This window comes from Callorhinchus milii, unplaced genomic scaffold (genome assembly GCF_018977255.1).
Source record: "Callorhinchus milii isolate IMCB2004 unplaced genomic scaffold, IMCB_Cmil_1.0 Scaffold10, whole genome shotgun sequence".
NCBI lineage: Eukaryota > Metazoa > Chordata > Chondrichthyes > Chimaeriformes > Callorhinchidae > Callorhinchus > Callorhinchus milii.
In genome coordinates this window covers 1,562,666-1,585,162 of record NW_024704751.1, presented here as the reverse complement: position 1 = coordinate 1,585,162, position 22,497 = coordinate 1,562,666, and the positions used below count along the sequence as shown (strand labels likewise).

General features: G+C 44.6%; 1 protein-coding gene across 3 annotated transcripts in view; it reads left to right on the top strand.

Annotated features, from left to right (window-relative positions):
• Positions 1 to 22,497, top strand: part of vmp1 (vacuole membrane protein 1) — a 68,487-nt gene that overhangs the window by 3,227 nt on the left and 42,763 nt on the right. The window contains exons 1-5 of one of the 3 annotated variants that reach the window (XM_007906170.2): positions 2,217 to 2,308; positions 13,553 to 13,662; positions 14,187 to 14,322; positions 17,262 to 17,352; positions 17,748 to 17,858. In XM_007906170.2, the coding sequence (XP_007904361.1) occupies positions 13,581 to 13,662; positions 14,187 to 14,322; positions 17,262 to 17,352; positions 17,748 to 17,858 (420 nt within the window). In that variant the 5' untranslated portion in view covers positions 2,217 to 2,308; positions 13,553 to 13,580. Of the gene's footprint in view, positions 1 to 2,216; positions 2,309 to 13,550; positions 13,663 to 14,186; positions 14,323 to 17,261; positions 17,353 to 17,747; positions 17,859 to 22,497 lie in introns of those variants that run through there. The other 2 variants (XM_042338375.1, XM_042338374.1) reach the window with 2 other exon arrangements.

The window sequence follows — 22,497 nt, the reverse complement described above, 5'->3', positions numbered from 1 at the left end:
AGTCTACTGCATACATCTAATATTAGTTCATACTAACATTTTTTTCAAATGTCTACCTCTTAAATGGATGTTGCACATCTGAGACATTACCCTAATAAGTTACTGCACTCAAATATATTTTGTGAAGTAAATGTGTAGAAATGGAAATTTCCTGCCCAGAAGGAGCCATTCAAGCCTTTTTAAAATAAATTTATCCCATTTCTTAGCTATCCGTATTCTGTAATGTTTTTGCTGATTTGTAATAATAATCTTTACATTTGGTTATAATGCCTTCCACTTGAATGGGTAGACGTGATTTCGGTCTCATCCAAAGAGCGACACCTCAAACAACTACAACTTGCATTTATAAGCGGCCTTCACGCAGGGTAGAGTCCGAGTGAGATTGTACAATGCATCACAGCTCCCAGCACTGTGTTAGATTGTCAGCCTAGATTGTGTTCAGATTCCTGAGGCAGTGTTTCTCCATGTTAATAATTTAATACACAGCTTGCTCTTTGAACTTACATTTGTAAAAATGGGTTGAGGCAGCAATCACTTTTTTGATGTAACCTCTCAAGAACAGCGTCCAAGTTGAAAAACAACAAATTACATTTGTAAGTCGCCTTTCACGTCCGGAGGACGTCCCAAGGTCAATCGGGGATTTGGACCCGAACAGGGGGTTGGGATCGGGGAGGGCACGGTTAGGAGTGACCGAATGCACAGTCAAAGAGGAGGGTCTTGAGATATGCTTTGAAGGAGGCGAGGGACTGGGGATGGAGTTCCAAAGGGTGGGGGCAGAGAGACTGAAGGCCCGATGATGGTGGTCATTCTGATACAACACAATAGGAAATTGGGACTTGTTTATTCCCTTTGGTAGCCGTGCTATGGGATGCAGATTCACACCTGCGATGCTGCACACGTGCTGGTACTTGGCTGAGATCTGTTCAGGGGATGGTTGGATGAGTTGATACGGTCGCTTGTTATTTTGTTGTGACCGGTGAGTTTCTCTATGGATCCTATCTCTAATTAATGAATAAAGAGGGAGGCAGCCAGTGTCCTGAGGGTTTATTTTGTGCTGGGGGGCGGGGGGGTAGCAGAGAGGAGAGTGTAAATATTGTGCATAGTGTGCCAACCCAAATCCTAGGGATAATGGGGAATAGTATTTGACTGATAAAAAATGGGTTAAAGTTGCGATAGGAATCGTTAACAGAACTGATGCTAATTTAAAAAAATTTATGCAGCGAGTTGTTACGGTCTGGAATGCACTGCCTAAAAGGGGGTGGAAGCAGATTCGATGATAGCTTTCAAAAGGGAATTACAGAGATACTTAAAAAGGACGAATTTGCAGGGCAATGGGCTAAGAGTGGGGGAGTGGGACTGATTGGGCAGCTCTTTCAAAGAGCCAGCACAGGCACAATGGGCCGAATGACCTCCTTCAGTGCTGTAAAATTCTATGATTCTATAAAATGTTTTTCATTCAAGCAGAGTGGGATGTGAGGAGGCTCGAGCAATTGCAGAAAGGCAATTATCCAGCTTGTACCTCTGTCTTTACTGGAAATGATTGAGGGCGAGAGCGAAAAGGATCAGATCCGGCCCTGATATTTTAGCTTAAGTCAGCGTGATTGGAATATATGAAATCTTAGGATATGTTTTATGGGGGGAGGATCTTAACAGGACTTTAGTGTTAAACGTGTAAATTGTGCAGTGGTGAATGTGAGGTAGATAGTATTAATATCGACTGTAAATCAAAGCTGAGTGTGGTAGGCATAAATTGGCAATGACCACAGGGAAAGACTGAGGGAGAGAACATTGGGAGTTCCAGGTACTTACTATCCACGCATTTTGTTGGATGTCAAATGACCCAAGTATTCTCCATTGGGTGGGGAAGATAAGTACAATGCATTTTACATTTACATAAAGTTTTGAGATGTGATAAGGCGCTATATCAAATACAAGGATTATTATTAGTATTATATTAGGAGGATGTCTTGACGTGTTTGACAGCAGAACTGTTTCATTTTCCAAGGTCTTGGCACGATCTGGTTAATTTAACACTTCTATCTTTACTGCCTGTGTGTGTTTTTATGGTGGGGGAGTGGAATATGTTAGTTGCTTTGCGATGTTGAGTAGGTGTAATAATTCCTCATTTATTTGTTTACATAATGTAAGGTATTGTGATTTCTTTAATGTACAGTGAAATGCTACAAGTCCACATTGGTTTTCGCCAAATCACATAATTCAGCTTGCAATTTGTCGTCAGGGACCAACAGCTGCCACCAAACGCATACTGAAGAAATAACAAAATTCCCAGCTACAACCATCGGCTTATGTAAGAAATCAGTTATAACAATTTACAGCACTATTTCCCATGCAGCCAACCCAGCTTGTGGTGGTGGGTTGGATACCATCATGTGTTGCAGCTCATTCTCCAGTCTATCATTAGAATTTCAATCTTGTACTGTTGTTGGGCCTTTTAGGGATAATTAACGTTCTTGCATAATGAACACCATTTCTCGCTCAGAATTGTATTCTCTTTTGAACAGAACCCTCTTTTTCCAGTCTTGTTTGACCTGTAACCAATTAATTGATCTGACATTCATCCTTCAAGCTAAATGACCAACAGTCAATCAATCTGTGTAAAGGTTTAATAGATCCTTGCTCTGACTGCAGATATCCATCGCAGTGTTCGAGGGTCCAAATCAGACAAAGTTCCGTATTTGCATGCAATCTATGTGGAAATTTTCTCTTCCCTTTTTTACGCATTGTTGTTAGGGAGTAAGGTTCCTTTTCCCTCCTTTCCCCTTGCAAAAGGACAGGAAATTGTTGGTTAATTTTAAACTGCAACCTCACATACCTGCAGGATGGATCTTGGCTGAGTGAGTGCAGGGTGATGAAATATCTCTCAAGACTCGTGATGCAATACTCATTCTGCACTAGGTCCTTCCAATTCCAGACCTATCATTGTGTTCAGAAAATAACAACAACATATTACATTTGTACAGGCGGACATCCCAAGGCGCTGGACAATCAGGGATTAACATCCGAGCTGGGGGGAGGGGGGGTTGGGATCAGGAGAGGTGGACGGATGCCAGGGTAGGGATAGGAGGTGACCAAAGGCATGGTCGAAAAGGAATGTCTTGAAGGACGCAAGGAAGAGGGTGGGTTAAATTAACTGTGGGATGGAGTCCCGGGGGTGAGGATGGGAGCAGAAAGGCTGCAGATCTGACCGCTGATGTTGAGGTGGGGCGGGCCGGGCAGGGGGATGCAGAGGAGGCCAGAGTCCGCTGAGCGTTGTAAATGTTACTGTGATCCAAAACGTTCATGGGTGTTTTTTTCTCAGTCCTGCTGTGCTATTATTGAATGATGACCAGGAGAAATGTCTGCGTCACTCACTCCACTAACCATATGTCTCTGTGGACCTGAATTTCTTATTAAATAATTGTCATGGTTCCTTTTAAATTCACACGTATAAAAATAATCCTGTAAAATGAACCACCTCCTCTTGGCTCTCACTGATGGATTTAACAGGCCTGTAACCTTTTTATTGGATTGGACGCTGATACTATAAATCTGTGACTGCGTAAGCTGCCGCCACATAAGGTTAATGAAATGTGATCCTGTCGTGTGATCGAACAGATAGTTAAGAAGGCCGTTTGGCGCCCTGGTTCCAAGTGGTCTTGCTGATGTTGGTGAGAGATGAAACCGATAAAATCTTAATAGGAGTCTAAAAATACATACGTTTAGTCCAGCTAGTCCGTCCTACTGATTATCTCACAAACCCTCCCTTTTAAAAATATATATTTTTTAATCTTTGGGACTGATTTGAGATAGGCGCAGTGGTCTTTTCTGATCCCATATGTTCCCTTCCCTGTGAACATGCTGTTCATTAAGTAATGCTGTTTATTGAATGTTGAAAGAGTATAGGAACTCAAATGCCTCCACTGTGAGACATTGTGCGTCAGCCTGGTTCAACTGGTAATGTTTGCTCTTCTGAGTCAGAAGGTTGTGGATTCAAGCCACCGTGTTGGGACATTGAAGTCACATAATCTAGGCTGACACTCCATTACGGTGCTGGGCTGTGTTGCATTTGGATGAGACATTAAACCAAAGTCCCGTCTGTCTGTTCAGGTGGACGTTAAAGATCCCTTGGCACTGCTCAGAAAGAGAAGAGCGTTTCTTCTGTGTCCTGGCCGACAACCCTCCCCAAATAAAAATGGTCATTTGTGTAGAATTGGGCTGCCGCATTAGCCTACAAATACAGTCGCTCCATTTTACAGTAAAAGTCGTGTGAGACATCCCCTTAATGTGAGAAATGCTAATCCAAATGAAAGGGTTATTATGGGTTGGGAGAACAGTTGTCACAGCAACAAGAATGTAAATTGGGGGAAGTTGTATCATGATCGATTTCAAAATGTTAGAGAAATATTTGTAAGGAAAGACAATTTTCCCCAAAATGTTCCCCCCCTCCCATTGAATTTTCAGGTGACAAATTCACAGTGAATTTTGAGCCAATGTTTTCAAGGTCGTGGTTGTGAACTGTGCAGTGTTGGTGCTGGAAAAGGTTTCAAAGTTGCTCACTTCTTGGTGAACGTTCTTATAATAAATTGTGCTGATCAAGGTTAGGGAAAGCGACGCTAGAAATTAAATACTTTATCCTATTGACATACAGTCACATTGTCCCAATCTGATTTAAATTTACAATGGAAGAAAAGTTGAATTCTGCTCTTAAAAATGTGACTGCTAATATTAACCCAGAAGAGCATGCCTTACTGATACAACAATAACATCTTGCATTTATTTAGGCTCCTCACGTAGGGTAGCGTCCCAGAGCGCTTGACAGTAGCAGAGCACGACACCAAGCTGGGGGGGTGGGAGGTAACCGTAAGCACTGTCAATTAGGAAGGTTTCAGGTGCGACCTGAAGATGGTGGAAGGAAGGAACAAGGCGGAGCGATAGTGGAAGAGTGTTCCAGAGTTTCGGGTGTAGTGGCTGAAAGCGCAGCCACCAATACTGATGGTGACTTCTGTTTCCTGCCGCACAGTCCTGTGGTGTGGATCTATCCCAGTTGAAGCTGGACTTAGATTTCTAGAAACATTTTTGCTGAAGGAATTTCAGAGGAGATCGACAGGTTCAGGCACGGACAGGTTCATTTCAAACCAAGGTGAGAGGTATAAGGGTTATTTTAATGGACTGTCATCGGTCCCTTGCTTTAAACCTTCTAAGTTACAAAAACTAATACCAGGGACAGGTAAAGATGATGCATTTTAAGTTATGTGATTCGTTTGTCCATTCTGGTTACAGACTCTTTGCAGCTTCTATTGTGATCCAGTATTTTGTGAATCATTCTGTCTGCAAAGTGTTCCACACAGGCGATTGGAGCTTATGTGGTAGGTGCAAGGGCGGATATAGCTATTGCACATCTCCATGTGTCTGTTTCCTCTGCTTCTTCTAATCAGCAGAACATGATTATAAACATGACTACAAAAGGAATGGGGCTCAATTTTTAAATCACTAGTGGACTGGAATGAAACATGCCAGTGCATGATATACCAGGTCTCACAATGAGCTGAATTTTGTAAGCTCAAAGCAAGGGGAAATGTTTACAGCAAATTTACCAGGTGCCGGCAGATCTTACTGTTGCCTTAGGAACTTGCTAGCAGGCTTCCCTTCAGCTTTGCTAATGTCGCTTTTCACATTCTTTCAGTCGCGGAGATGGGAAAACAACATTTGGTATGGTTGGTCTTGTGCTTGGGTGATGGCATCTGATGCGATCACGCCACTCAGGGACACAATGGTATCAGACATTGGCACGTCCCACGGAAAATTAAATTTCCCTATAAGTGAGGAGGAAGAGCCTTGAGGATCGCAGGACACAATAAAGTGACAGAAGTGGATTGTTAGTGGTTTGATTGGGGGGTGGGGGGGGGATTGCAGCCGTTTTCCAAATGACCGTGGGATGAATGGAGCATGTTTGTGTGGCCGTTAAAGATCCCACGTCACTATTTCAAAAAGAGGAGAGTTTCTCTCCCATGGCCTGGCCAATAAATCCCTTAAATAAATCCCCTAAATAAAATTGGCTGTTCATGGAACACTTCTGTGCACAAACTGGTTGCTGTGTTCACCCACAAAATACACAAGTCAATCCACGTTACAGCTATATTCTGTGAAACACTTATTATTATGTAGAGAAATCCCAATGAAAGTCTTTTACACGAGTCACGTTGCCCTTTAATATCCCAGTATCTCTGTGATGAAGGGATGCTGCAGTAATTGTAATTTGTGTGCAAGGTGACATTCTGGCTTGTTCGGTTCCTGGAGTTCTTCATTTGATTCATTGCAGCATTTCTTCTATCATCTCTCCCCCTGAAGTGAAACATAGTAAATAATTAATTTTCGCTGCTTTCCAGACTTGTTATCTGTCCGATGTACTGTGCAGTAGTTTGTTACAACGCCAATTACAATTTACATTTATATGGCGCCTTTCACGTCAGGACGATGAACTGCAGTGCAAATTACCACTTGCCTAGCAGGAGGCCGTCCCTTGGAGCTTTACAGGCTCGACACCCGAGCTGAGGGTGGATGGAGGCTGAGAAGGGTGAGGAGGGGACAGATGACCGAAAGGTGTGGTTAAAGAGGGACATCTTGAGACGGACCTTGAACGGTGAGGGAGGAGGAAGGAACCCTGGAATGGCGGGGGGGCAGAGAGACTGAAAGGCCGACCGACATTGGTGGGAAGGGTAGTCGGAGGGACATGAAGCAGCCAGCGGTTGGGGGGGGTGAGGGGGTGGCTATGAACATTCACAGTAATTTGTCTCTTTTGAAAGGCACAAAAGCAGCAAAGTTGGTGGGTTTAGACGGTTCCTATATAGGCTGTATTCGAATCCTATTGAGAATCCTGTGTTGGGTGGTGGTGGTGGAGGAAGAGCTGCAAAAGGGAATGAAAGCTTCTGAGTTTGGGGAGATGGTATTGGGATCCTAGATTTCTCACTGCCATCTCAAACCAAGCACTTCATCTCAAAGGACTCACTGAGCAAAGAGATGTACCCCCAGTGGGTTCATCAGAACACCCAATCTACCTCCCCCCCCCCCCCCCCCCGGAAACAGTTGAAACCTGGCTTCTACACGCGTCTCTGTTTCCCAACTTCTGGCCCATTCCCAGGTGGGTGAGTGGATTCTTGGGTCTTCCTGTGTTTCCTTGGTGGTTCAGGAGCTTGCTGTGAGGGGAAGTTAGTCTGGCAGTGTATTTAACAAAAATGATTTCATACATTGCCGTATCACATTGACTCAAGCGTTTCACCCACTGAGTTTACTGTTTGAAGTGTGCAGATTGATGCGTTGGTCCAAAACAGCACCTCCGATAATGTAGTGTGCCCTCAGTCTTCCACTGAAGTGTCAGACGAGATTAAGAGCTCACCCAAGTCCCTGTGCGGGCTGGGAGCCACGCTGGAGGCCGCCTCTTGCCAGGCATTACTTGTCACTTTGCTGCTTCATGTCGGCCTTTGTTTACATTGCTGTTTATTAGCTGCAATACTCACAGCTGCTTGTTGTCGTTTTCTTTTGAGAATGCACAGAGAAAAAGTGGGGGACATTATCATAATAATAATCCTATAATAATAATATTAATAATGCAAGGAATCCTGTTATTAGTACCTTATCACGTTGTCGAAACGTCTCAAAGCGCTTCACAGGATATAATAATAATAATCCTTGCATTTGGTACAGCGCTTTTCATGTCTTCTAGACATCTCAAAGCGCTTCACAGAATATACTGTCAAGTGTAGTGACTGTATTTTGTGAGGGAAGTGCAGCAGCGAAGTGTGCACAGCGATGTCCCACAAACAGCCATGGAGTGACAGAAAAGTACTTTGTACAACATATTGTAAAGTACAGTAACTGTTTATTTTGTAGGCAAATTCAAAAGGCAATTTGCGCACAGCAATATCCCACAAACAGCCATGAAATGAATGACCAATTTTAGTTTGGGATTGTTGGTTAGGACACTGGGAGAGACTCCCTTCTCTTTTCAAATAGTGCCATGCGACGTTTAACGTCCATCTAGACAAGCCGACGGGACCACGGTTTAATATCTCATCCAAAGGATGACACCTCCGCCAGTGTTTTAACATCTAATCTGAACAGGCAGATGAGACGTTGGTTTAATGTCTCAGTCTGACAGGTGGCATTTCTAACTATGCACCCGCCCCCCCACCACCCACCCAGAATTGTGTTGAAGTATCATCAGACAATATGAATGCAAACTCCCACAATCTTCTGACTCAGAGGCAAGAGTGCTTCTGACTGAGCAGGCTGACCCCAGGTTAATGGAATGACAACTCAAATTCTACACTGAATGGCTGGGAAGGTTGCGGGCAATGGGATCGCAGTTGCCCATATGAATCAGCTGAGATGGGTGTAAATATGCCTACAGAGTAATTCATATTACATAGACAACAGTAGATTAGTTTGTGGCAGTTATTGATTGTGATAGCTCAGGTGGTGGTGTAAATTTCAGAAGTGAAGCTTGAGTGCTTTATTTTTGCCATTGAACTCAGATGTGCCTTTTGTATCAGGAGGTCACCTTAAAGTTATTCACAGGATATAGTGTAAAGTGGAGTGACTGTTTTGTGGAATAACGAGCCAGCCAATTTTGCGCCCAGCAACGTCACAGAATTTTCTTGGGGTATTATTGGCCAGAACACTGGGAGAAACTCCCTTCGCTATGAATGTAAGCACAACCCGATCTTCCCTGGACACTGGAGCTGAGATTCACAAGAAATGATGACGGACTTGTTGTTTGCACTGTTTGCTTATCCTCAGTGTAGGCTGATCCCAATTAGTGCAGGTAATTGGTTCTCTAATGTACTTGCATTAAATGTAGAACATTATTGTACCAAAATGTGTCACAAGGGCTTTAAAACAGTAGCTAAATGTAAAATGTTGGCAAATATCCCTGTTGATCAATCCCATCAATCCCCACAAGCGAAGTGAGATGAATGACCAATTTATGTTTTATTTTGGGGCAGAGGGAGGACAGGACTGGTAAGGCCAGTGGAAAGCTGTTTGTATTTGCACATAGAAAATCATTTGATGACCTTAACACACAATGACGTTATTGTTCAGCAGAGCTGAAAAAGTTCCAACTCTAATGGGTGGCAGGCACTGGTGACGTGTTATGGGAATTGGACAATGTTCAAGTCCTCTGGACGCTACCCTGCGTGTGGTGAGGTATATAAATGTAAGTTGTTGTTGGTGGAAGAGTTTCAGATATTTGCAGACAAATGTTTTCTACAGAATTCAGATTATGATCCAACACCAGATTAAGCAACTGAATACTTGATACAAATGCAAACAGTTACTGGTTCTTTCCAGTTCTATATGCTGCTAAAAATGGAGACTCTCGACTTCTGGAAATATACTCTGACTTCTTTGTATCCATCACAGGATGGGGGTTATCTACTCCAGCTGAATGTAAAAATCTTGAGTGGAATAACTTCATATTTCAGTAGCGTTCAGATCTCCAAATCTGTTTAGCAAAAGCCTGTACTACAACAACAACTTGCATTCATATAATGCCCTTCACCTGGGGTAGCGTCCTGGAGCGCTTTATAGGCTCTGAGTACATTTCAAATAAGATTCCAGTCCAGGTGAGCATCTCGCCATTGGTTGGTAAGATATATTTTTTTGAAAAGTGTGAACTGTTTAAAACGGCTGTGGCTGTTAGGTTCTTGCTCCGAAGTAGTCTAATACCGTAGAACACCCCTGTGCCAATATGCTTCGTTATAAAGCCGGTTCACTTGTAGGACGCTTGGGTTGTGGCATGCTATAGCACTGGTTGGGTTTTTAATGGACCCCTTTATAACAGGGCTTCACTTTATTAATCCTCTTGTTTGACCCTCAACTGTCCTTTCTACCCCACATCTGTGTCATGACCCACTCTACCTTCCCCCACCTCTGCAACATCACCCGGCCCCGCCACTGCCTCATCCCTCAGGTTGCCAAGACCCTCATACACGCATTCAAAACATCCAGTCTCGACTTCACCAACTCCCTGCTTGTCAGCCTTCCCAACTCTTCCCTCCACAAGTATTTTCTGAGTGAAGCCTTTGAATCATCCTTCTGCTATGAGGGGCAGCAACAACAACAAATTACATTTGTGTAGCGCCTTTCATGTCGGGAGGACGTCCTGCATAATTGTGCATTATTCTTATTGATTTGGATTTGTGGAAGTGAAATGGGTATCCATGGGCTATATCTTCACTAAAATCTATGTTTTGCTAATACAAAATGACTTCGCTTGAGTTTCAAAAAGCAGCTTATGATCCGTTTGAGCACCACACAACGATAAATTGTAGGAAAGAGACTTGCTCTGCAGGGATTCCTCACTGAAGCATATCTGCTTTTCAGCCACCATGTAGTTTTCCCCGTTTTTAATTACTAGTGGCTTTTGTATGGCACATTGCAATGAACTGGCCTGGGTTGCTGCACTTTTGCTTTTTGCCAGCGAGTGTGATGTGCGAACTCTTAAACGTTCCTGACTGGCAGAGTTTTGATGTAATAGTAATCCTTGCATTTGATATAGCCTTATCACAACAACAACAAAATTACATTTATAGAGTGCCTTTCACATTGGGAGGACGTCCCAAGACACTGGACAGTCAGGCGTCAGGATCCGAGCAAGGGGGAGGAGAGGGGTAGGGGTGAGGGAAGGCAGAGAAGTGGGAGGGTGACTGAAGGCACGATCGAAGAGGAGGGTCTTGAGACCGGCCTTGAAGGAGGCAAGGGAAGAGGCAAATGTTGCGGAGTTCCAGAATGTGGGGCCAGAGAGGCTGAAAGCCTGGCCACCGATGATAGAGCGGGTCAGGCGGGAGACATGGAGCAGGCTGGAGCCCGCTGAACGTAAGGAGTGGGCAGGTTGGTGGGGAGTCAGCTGGTCCGAGAGGTAGGAGGGGGCAAGGGCATGGATGGCCTTGAAAGTGAGGACAAGGATCTTGATCTCGATCCTCTGGGGGATGGGGAGCCAGTGGAGTCGGGCGAGGGTGGGAGTGATGGGGTCGCGGAGCCTGGTGCACGAGAGTATACAAGCTACAGAGTTTTGGATGATTTGCAGCTTGTGAAGGGAAGAGTTGGGAAGGCCGATGAGGAGGGAGTTTCCATAATCGAGCCTTGATGTGACAAGTGCATGGGTGAGGGTTTGGCAGCCTGAGGAGTGAGGCAGTGGCGGAGTCTGGCAATGTTGCAGAGGTGGTGGTAAGCAGTGCCGGTCATGGCGCGGATATGGGGGAGAAAGGACAGTTCAGGGTCAAACAAGACACCCGAGTTCCTGACTGGTTTAGTGAGGTTGTGTGTGCAGCCGTGTGGTGTGCAGGCGCTGGCGTGAGCCAATCAGGAGGACCTCGGTCTTGCTGACATTCAGTCAAGGGCAGAAACTTGAAGGTTAAGGTGGGAGGAGAGGCGATAGAGGAGGATTGAGTGGTCCAGAGTATCAAAGGTGGCGGAGAGGTAGAGCAGGCAGAGGGAGCCCTGGTCACACATGGTCAGGATGTCATATGTGACCTTGACCAGAGCAGTTTCTGTGCTGTGGGCAGCACGGAAACCCGTTTGGAGGGGTTCATGGAGGGAGGAGGAGGAGAGGAAAGAGCAAAGTTTGGAGACGATGGCTCTCTCAAGGACCTTAGACAGAAAAGGGAGGTGGGAGATGGGCTGGTAGCTGGATAGCTGTGATAGGTCAAGGGAGGGTTTCTTCAAGGTGGGGGTGATAGTGGCTGTTTTGAGAGGGGTAGGAACAGTGCCAGATGATAGGGAGAAGTTGATGATGTCGGCGAGTAATAGGGCAAGGAGGTGGAGCTGGGATTTAAGAAGAGGAATGGTGATGGGGTCCAGGGAGCAGGTGGTGAGCTTCATGGAGGATATGGTGGTGATGACAGAGGAGGGGGTGACAGCTTCAAAGGTGTGGAAGGAGGGATGGGTAGTGGTCAGAATGTGTTGGGGGGGCAGGTGTAGGGAGGGGGTGGAAGTTGTGAGGCTAGTGGCAGCTGAGCGGATTTCCTCAATTTTAGACTCGAGGAAGTCCAGCATTTCCTCGCAATGGAAGTTGGAGGAAAGAATCTGCGAGGCGTGGCGGGGAGGGCGGAGGAGCCGGTTGGTGGTGGAGAACAGGAGCCTGGGGCTGGGATTAAGCTGGAGTAGAAGGACGATTTGGCCGAGGCGAGAGCGGAGCGGTAGGTTTTGATGTGGTCCAGCCAGATGTGCCGGTGGACCATTTGGCCGGATTTGAGCCAAGTGCGTTCGGCTGCCCGTACCTGGCCTTGAGCGAGCACCTCTTCACGTCTTGAAGACGTCTCACATAGCCATTGATGAGCTCCTCAAAAGTCTTCATGTTTCTATCACAGAACCACTGTGTAGGATGATGTGGCCTATCTATCCCAGTGAGAGGCAACAACAACGTGCACTTACATAGCCCCCTCCACGCAAAGCGCTTAACAGAGGCGGAGCCTGACTCCGAGCCGGGTGGGTGGGGGAGGTGGTTGTAAGCACGGTCGAAGAGGAAAGTTTTCAGGCAGGACTTGAAATAGGAGGTAAGACGGAAGGATTGAGGGAAAGTGTTCCAGAGTTTTGGAGTGTAGTGGCTGAAAGCCCGACCTCTGATGGTGGGGCGGAGGGTGCGAGGGACGAGCAGGAGCCAGTGCCAGTCGAGCGGAGGCGCCGGGTGGTGGATTGGGGAGTGAGGAGGTCGGAGAGGTAGGGAGGTGCCAGGCAGTGAATGGATTTGAACACGAGTGTGATTGGGGCCCATGGTACCAATACACCTTTCTTAGTGCAGTTGATCAATTTTGCTTAAATATTCGGTTGTAACTTTCAGCTGAGATGTGGGCTGCAAGGGTCTCGCCTGACCCATGTGAAGGCACAGAACGGCTCGGGTCACAGATGTGCCCTGGATTTAAAATGTTACGATCTTTTACGCTTTGTCGAGCCTCTCACTTTCCTATTTCCTCTCACTTCTATTTCCTAAGAACTATTGACAGAACAGGGAATGAAGTCACCAAAATGCTACTGCACTGATGTTAATGTGCAGTGCAAAGTCTCTGTTGTAGCAATGTTCCAAGCGTGTGAAATATGCATTGAAAAACCACAAAACTGTATCATGATTTGATGCAGTGCCTTATCACGTCTTTGAGATTCACAAGATATACCCTAAAGTATAGTGACTGTTTTGTGGGCGAAACGCGGCAGCCAATTGCTCATAGCAGTGTACCACAACCAGCCATGGATTGAGTGACCAAATTATTATTTGGGAGGGATTATTACCCACAGAAAAGCAATTCACCAATCGACTAACCAATAAGCTACAGAAATTCACAAATATCCCAGGATGTTCCCCGCACACCCACACAGTACTTCCAAAAAGTACCAGACAGATTATGCTCTCCCTTCTAGGTTCAATATCTTCTGCGACGATTTTTATTTTGGAAAAAAAAGGCTGTGAAGCTGAGACTTCATCAAAATCAAATCCTCTTCTGGCAAAAACAAAAACTGTAGCATCATACTCACTGACGTTTTGTGTTTTTTCATGCAGAATCCTGGTGGAATAGTGAACAAATGAAATGGCAGAAAATGGTAGAGAATACGATTCGCAGCATCACCGTCCGAGAGCGCTGAAGGAACAGCACAACGGCAAATTCACAGGTCAGACAGACGCCCTGCGAGAAACTGATTCGAAGAACTGTGACTTACTTTGTTGTGTAATAAGTCACAAGTCCGCTCCCTCCGCTCAGTGGACTCCAGCCTGCTCCATGTCCCCCGCCCATCCCTTCCCACCATTGGGTGGTCGGAACTTCAGCCTCTCTGCTCCCACTTTCTGGAACTCCATCCCACAGTGCTTTCCCCTCACCCCCTCCCTTGCTTCCTGCAAGGTCCAGCTCAAGACCCTCCTCTTTGACCGCGCCTTTGGTCACCCTCCTACCCCTCTGTCCGTTGCTCCAAGAGGCATTGACACATTCCACTATCCTGTGGAATTTTGTTAAATGGTCGTATATTCAGATCCTAATTATAAAAATTGGAAATTCCAAACGTATTCTGTTTGTGTTCTTGGCAGATTAAACTGGATTTGGTGTTCAAAATGACATTTGGGGGCATAATGTTTAATTCAAAATGAATTTTCTTTGGGCAGTACAGTTTGTACCCAATTGTTGAATTATATTTGTCTTCAGACTTGTTGTCACTGAATGAAAGGAAGTTGAGGGATCGAGAGGAGAGGGAGACCATTGTTCTCTGGAGGCGGCCCATTATTACCCTTCAGTATTTCTTTCTGGAAACCATTATAGATTTGAAAGAATGGGCGTTAAGGTAAGAAATCGGCATCTTGGCAAAAAGACTTGTTTCCTCCCAGCTCGTTCTACCATTCCATCTTTATAAAGTGCTTTGAGATGTATTTGCTCTGTGAAAAGCACAATGTACGTGCAAGTTCTCCCAGTGTCCTAGTCAACAATATCTCCACTGTTTGTTTGACATTGCTGTGTGCAAAATTGTGGCAGTTGAATTTGCCCACAAAACAGGATATTGTACTTTATATCCTGTGATGTCCTGATGTGAAAGACGCTACACCAAATGTAAGGATTATTATTAACTGGTGCTCATACTTAATAAAACAGGAATTCAAGGCACCTTGAGTTCCCTTTATGACAGTCTAGTTATACCTTTGCTTACACTGTATACTTTTGATCTGCAAACAATGACTTTACTGTAGGAGTAAATATCTGGTGTCAGTAAACTGCATTTTTTGGTTATTTGGAGAGGTCAGGCTGACAGTGGAATGATTACCTAAATTGTGACATTGAAACTTAGTTTTTTTTTTCTCTTCCGCAATTTCGGAGTGCAATTCAACAATTTATATTTAAGAGAAACTTCTTCAAGCTCTTTACAGATGATGTTCAGCCTTAAACACAACTAGTTCTCTCAAGGTCTGTTCTCTAACCATTTTTGATGCATCTCCTGTGTAAAGGGATAGGAAGAGGGTGTGTTTTTGCAGCAAGACACTAGAACAGGGATTCAGTGCCAAATAAACTTTGCGGAGATGTCTATTTCTTTTGTATATTCATGCCAATTGCTTCTAGAAACGTTAAATATATCCCTGCTGGCTGTCGTTAGTTTTACTTTGTATTGTGTAGAATGAGGAAGGAACTGCTGACACTGGCCTGGAAACCTGTATCTGATTCCCTAACGCCTTTGTTTGAGGAAGTGCACAGCAAACCACAGGGAAGAAGGGGAGAGGCATGAGCCAAATTTTGCCCACAGCATTGCTCTTATACTGATCCTTGCAGTCAGTTTTGCTGCGGTTGATTTACATGATTGCATGTGCACAGTGTCTCTTTTCCATCAAGCCTTAACAGATAATAATAATAATCCTTGAATTTGATACAGCCCCTTATCACGTCCTTGAGACGTCTCAAAGCGCTTTACAGAATATACTGTAAAGTGAATTGACTGTATATTTTGTGCGCGAAACGGGACAGCCAATTGTGCACAGCAGCGTCCCCACAAACAGTCGTGGATTGAAGTGAACAATTTATTATTGGTTTTTTTCTTGAGGGATTATTATCCGGTGTGTGGATCAGGGAAACTTGCCCAAGGTTTTGGGAATTGAACCCAGGTCTCTTACTTGCGAGGCGAGTGCTCAAACTACTGAGCTACAGGGGCTTAGTGACATATTCCCTGTTGTACTGATTCGCGCTTCATAATCGTATACATAGGTTGATGCAGCTCAGGTGGTGCTTTAATCTAGTATAATTTTTTTGTTGGGGGTGGTGGGGGAGGGCGCGAGAATTGGTGTGCACACTATTCATACATTCTGGCTGTCCACACTTAAGTGAGGCTGTGGTTGACTGATACAATAGACACAGTTGGTGCTGGTCGTAGCCGAGCACTACAAAGACTGGTACTTACACCTGCTACTGTTCCTGGTGACCTGCCGCTCACTGTACATGAGACCACTGGTTGTTTGGTTGTTTAGCCCTAAGGAAAAGTGCAAAGAGATCATTAAGCTGTGCAGCACGCAGTCTTTTTGTTGTCTATCTGGACCTTTCCCATCCTCTGACTTGAACCAAATTATCTCTTAAACACGATCTGATCCCAGAAGCCATTAAATAGTCCCTCCAAAAAAAAAAATTGGTCGATCAGTTCACGACTGTTTGTGGGGATGTGGTCGTGCGCAATTGGCTGCTGTGTTTCGCCCACAAAATATACAGTCAATTCACTTCATAGTATATTCTGTGAAGACGCCTCGAAGACGTGATTAAGTACTAAATCAAATATTATTATTTAGATGACAAAATCACGATGTTTGAAACTTAACCAGATGTATTAGTCTACAGTTAGAGTCCATCTCCAGAAGACTGTTCCCAACTTCTTAAAGTTTAAAAAGTTTAGGAGGAAAGATACTGAATATCAGACTGCAACTAGTCTGTAAACCACTTATCGCTGCGCGTTTTGTCAGCAGTTCTTTATCGGAGCAAAGTTCAATGTTGGCCTGGCGTGTCATGTGGTTAGGGCAAGAGATTAAGTGCAGAATAGGAGAAGGTTGCAAATACTTTGTCAGAGAGTTGAGATAAAGGACGCATCGTTCCACGTTAGTGTGTTGGAGATTAATATTACGCCCTTTGCCCTGTGTGTAATGGAAGGAGTGCGGGTCAAGGATGTTCACGCTACTTTGTGAGGAATGAAGAAAATATTACACCAATGTTTCGCCCAGAAAATATACAGTCAATTCACCTTACAGTATATCCTGTGAAGCGCTTTGAGATGCCTCAAAGATGTGATAAGGTGCTATATCAAATTCAAGGATTATTATTACACAGTGCCTCAGGGAAGTGCATTGTGTGAGTGTGTGTGTGTGTGCGTGCACGCACGTGGTTGGAACACAATATACTTTGTGACCCTTCAACTTGTTCTCCTTCCATACCCCTTCCTCCTCTCCCTCTGCCCCTCTCCCCCCCCCCCCCGCCCCCCAAAGAAGATGGAAATAATACCAGTAATAATAATAATAATAATCCTTGCATTTTTATATAGCGCTTTTCACGTCAGGAGGACGTCCCAAAGCGCTTCACAGAACACACTGTAAAATGAATTGACTGTATATTTGTGGGCGAACGCGGCAGCCAATTGCGCACAGCAATGTCCCACAAACAGTCGTAGATTCAAAATGACCAATTTATTATTGTTTTTGGTTTTGGAGGGATTATTATTAGTGTACGTGTATTAAGTTCTGGATGTATGTTTTAATGTTTCAGGCTATGGCAACGGCGAGGCCTCGTCCTGATCACCCTGATGGTTCTAGCCGTGGCCACAATATCCTATTATGTTGAAGGAACACATCAGAAGGTGAGCTGAGTGATCAGGTCAAATTCACCCCAGCAGCAAATTCACACATGTGGGGATTATATAGAGTACCTTGCACTCTTTCTCTTCCTCCTCTCTTCTCCCCTCCACCTCACTTCCCACCAAAAAAAACACAATTCTACAAGTGTCCCATTGCTGGTATCATCTAATAGAATTATTGCTACACCCTGGTTCTGATGATATCTTCTATAATGGGTCATATAACATCCTCCATTATTTATTGCCTGTTTGGTGAATTACAGACCTTAATTAACTTTCAAATGCAACACCTTGTATTAATTGTAGCAGATATGTCACCCGATCCTGATGTATAAGCAAATACACTGAATCATTTGTATTCTTACCTAATTTAATGTTGATTTCCTTAACTCCCACAGTATGTACAATTTGCGGAAAAGAAGATTATGTGGTGTACCTACTGGGTAGGCTTGGGCATCCTATCCTCTGTTGGATTGGGAACAGGTCTACACACCTTCCTGCTCTACTTGGTGAGTCAACAATACATTTCATCTTCCATTTCGAAAGATCTTATTGGGACAATTCTTAGACTGTCCACGACAACAACGACAACTTGGATTTATATAGCCCCCTTCATGTGGAGCAGTGTTCCGCAGCACTTGACAGTGGTGGAGTCTGATGACGGGCCAGGGGGAGAGGGAGGCGGTTGGTGACCAAAAGCACGATCAAAAAGAAAGATCTTCAGGTGGGATTTGAAGTTGGGGAGGGAGGGGGCAAGGCGGAGGGATTGAGGAAGAGAGTTCCGGAGTTTCGAAGTGTAGCAGCTGAAGGCACGATCTCTGATGTGGAGCGGAGGGGACGAAGGACAAACAGGAGGCCGGAGCCTGCTGAGTGGAGGCAGCGGATGGTGGTGTGGGGGGTGAACAAATCCAATAGGTGGTGAGGTGCGTGGGCATGAAGGGATTTGAAAACAAGTGAGAGGATCTTAAAATTGCGGGTGAGTATCCGGGTGGCGGAGTTCTGAATTAATTGTATCTTGCATATGGTGTAGCTGGAGAGATCAGCGAGGAAGGCATTGGAATAATGCAGCCAGGAAGTGACGAAGGCGTGGACGAGGGTTTCGGCTGCATTGGTTTTGAGATACAGATGCAGGCGGGTAATGTGGTGGAGATGGAAAAAAGCGTTCCTGGTCAGGGAACAGATGTGTGGTAGAAAGGAAAGCTGGGGATTGAACCTGACACCTAAGTTTCGCACGGGTTTGGAGAGTCTGGGGAAGTTGAGAAGTTCAGATCCGCAGCAGAGAAGATGTTGGCAGGAGCTAAAGAGTATGGCTTCTGTCTGACATTCAGCTGCAGGAAATTTGCAGTCATCCAGGCCTTGATGTCCATCAAACAAGCTGACAGAACATCAGTGGACTGGGAGTCGCAGCTGGAGGAGAAGTAGACTTGGGTGGAAGTTGACCCCACGTCTGCGGATGACATAGTTGAGAGGGAGCATGTAGATGAGGAACCGAGGCGGCCAAGGATGGAGCCTCAAGGTACCCCGCGCAGGTGACCGGGCGTGAGTGGAGGACAACACATTTGCCGAGGTGTATTGTTGGTAGTTTATTAAGTAAGACTCGAACCGTGCGAGTGCGACCCACTAGGGTGGATGAAGGAGTAGAGGAGGATGGTGTGATCAACCGTGTTGAATGCAGCGGAGAGGTCCAGGTGTACAAAGAGGCCGAGGGAACCGTGGTGATAGAGAGCGAGGACATCATTTGCTACTTTGACGACGGCTGTCTCTGTGGGCAGGCAGAAGATGGAAGGGTTTGAGTAGGGAGTGGAGGGAGAGGTCTGAGCGAAGTTGTTCTGCAACGACACGTTCCAAAACTTTGGCCAGGAAGGGCAGGTTTAAGATGGGTCTGAAGTTTGAGGTTGGAGGGATCAAGGGTGGGGTTTTTAAGAAGAGGAGTGATGACAGTGGTTTTGAGGTGAAGTGGGACAGAGCCTGAGGAGAAAGACTGGTTGATTGGATCAACCACACTGGAATTGCTAACTTGCAGTTGGCGTTATCTTGGCAATCCTATTTTTTTTAGGTGACATTCCCAAATTTGAGAACAAGACTAATTGTGCGAAGCAGCCCTGCTAGTGAACATTTTTACTGTTGCGACCATGATAACTTCATCTGTTGTAGTTTGCAGCTTGCCCAAATCAAAGTACTTGTTGTCAGAATTTTTTACGCTATTGATCTGTCTTTTCGTTGCCTCGGTGGCATTCTTTGTAAAATAAGCCTGTATTGCTTCAGGTTTCTTCTCCTGGAGTGATTATTCATTCATCCGTTGCCAGCGGGGCTGTTCAGAAACCAGAGTTCAGAGTTTAAAATAGAAGCATTTTCTTATGTGGCAATTTCTCAACAAACCTCAGAACTCCAGCCTTGATCTCTGGACTTGACGAGCAGCGGCAACACACTATCTGCCAGGTGCACCACATGTTCTCTAAAATACTAAACCCTTTGCCTTTTACAAGCCCGTTCCATTGGGGGAACAATCAATATTCCTCGTTCCCATTGCAGATCTCACTAAACTGAACTTTCTAGGAATACATCAAAGTATATTTTGTTATCCTCCCGAACAAATCCACCTGTGTCCAGCTATTCATCGAATCATAGAAGCGTACAGCACAAAAAGTGGCCATTCGGCCCATCGAGTTTGTACCGGCTCTTTGAAAAGAGCAATGTCAATTCCACTCCCCAGCCCTTTCCCCATAGCCCTGCAAACCCGTCCTCCTCAAATACCCATCCACCGCGTTTTAAAAATTGTTACTGAATCGGCCTCCACCACCCTTTCAGGCAATGCATTCCAGATTCGAACAACTCGCTGCGTGAAAAAATTTCTTCTCACCTAATTAATTGAAAATATTTTGGGAAACGATGAACTGTACATTATTTTCTCATCCGCTTTCTCCACAAGCTCTAGCTATTCAAATAGCAACTTCCCTGAGCAGTTTCCTTGTATCACTTGTGCAATTAACTTGAGGAATCCTGTAGCTCAGTGGTTAGAGCACTCGCCTCACAGGCCAGAGGACCTGGGTTTGATTCCCGGCAGGGCGAAAAGTTGGGCAGATTTCTTTACTCCATGTGCCTCTCTGTTTACCTCGCAGTAAGTAGGAACCCGGGGGTTAGTTGATTCGCGGATCGCTTTTCTGGGGTAATATTCCTGAGTTCAATTCCAGGCAGAGGGCGAAATCTTGGGCAAGTTTCCTTACTCCACACAGAGCCTAATAATAATCCCTCCAAAACCAAAAACAATAATAAATTGGTCATTTTCAATCTACGACTGTTTGTGGGACATTGCTGTGCGCAATTGGCTGCCGCGTTCGCCCACAAATATACAGTTAATTCACTTAATTAATTAAATTAATTAATTAATTAATTAAATGCAAGGATTATTATTATTATTAATAATCCCTTCCAAAAGAATAAATAATAATAATTTGGTAACTCAATCCACAACTATTTGTGGGACGCTGCTGTGCGCAATTGGCTGCCGTGTTTCACCCAGAAAATATACAGTTAGTTCACTTTACAGTATATTCTGTGAAGCGCTTTGAGACGTCTCGAAGACATGATAAGGCGCTGTATCAAATGCAAGGATTATTATCATATATTAATGTTACTGAACAGTGGCATTGAATTATAGTGATTCAATCAAGTGGTTCAAATGACATCCTAAACTCATAGTTAATGTGTCCTTGCTGTCAAACCCCAAGGTTGGATTATTGCCTTTTGCTCCTTTGGCATATTGCCACTGAGTACGTGGTTTCCATCCGAGCTTTGGGACTTTAGCTCATGGTCCAGGCTGACACTCCAGTGCTATACTGGGGAAGTCCTTGCCTCGCAAGTGAGAGGACCTGGGTTTGATTCCCGGCAGAGCAAAGTGCTACATTATCGCCATATTGTCAGATGAGACATTAAACTGAGATCCTGTCTGCTTGTATGATTGTATGTTAAAAGATCCCAGAGTGTTCTGAAAGTGAAAGGAGTCATTCACTTCATGATTGTCCATGGAATGAGCTGCTGTGTTTCTAATAATAATAGTAATAATCCTTGTATTTGGTACAGCGCCTTATCATGCTGTTGAGACATCATAAAAGCGTTTCACAGAATACACTGTAAAGTGGATTCACAGTATATTTTGTGGGCGAAGCAAATAGTCTATTAAACAGTTATTGGACTTCACAGCATTTTCCTATGAATTGCTTTGAAAAATTTTGAACGTTTGATACCAGAGCCACAATATCAAATGCAAGGATTAGAAATTTATAGCATTGAAAAAGCCTATTCAGCCCATCATGATTATTATTTACTCTGTGTTCCATCGGATTTTAAGATTGCTTATTGATTTTCCTAACTGCCTTCAAGATAAATTAATAAGGTGTTTTTCTGGGGGTTTTTTTCCCCCAGAAAAGAGAGAAATTGCTGTAAAAATCCTGCTGTGACCGAGACCTGCTTAGTTCCATTGATATTCTAATGAGTTTACTGCAAAAGACTGCAACATCCACTTGTTGTTTAATGCTACTGACTGAGCTCAAGCCATTGATTCCACGTTGCTGAATACCAGGTGGTATGCTGTCTGTCTGAGGACAAATCGAGGTCACTTAGTGCTTTAATTTGTAAGCAAAGGGTCTTCTTGTTATGCTGTGATGACTGCACAGATCCGTAGATTGTGCACAACACTGTACATTTGATCTGATGGAATGAAAGGCGCAGCTGGTGTTACTCTGGTACTAGTCAACGCGGCTGCTTCTCAGTTCTGAGGTCACGAGAATTTTAAATTAGGTTTCCGGTTCCCTGAGTGTTCGCGCAGGAAAGGGTATGAGTCAGGAAACTCGTGGTTATAACAGTAGTGTACATCTTGTGGTTGAACCAGCTTAGAGTGCTGTTCAGCATTTATTTTAACGTTACTTTAAAGGTTGTGAGTTCAAGTCCCATGTTAGTTTAGACTTGGAACTCACTCCCTTTTCTTTTCAAATTATGTCATCGGATCTTTAATGGCCACTTGAACAGGCTGTCGGGACTTTGTTTAAGTGTCTCATCCGATAGACTGTACCTCCAACAGTGCAACATATCCCCAACATTGCATTTGGGATTCGAGTATAGGCTTTATACTTTCCAAGTCCCAACTTGGAG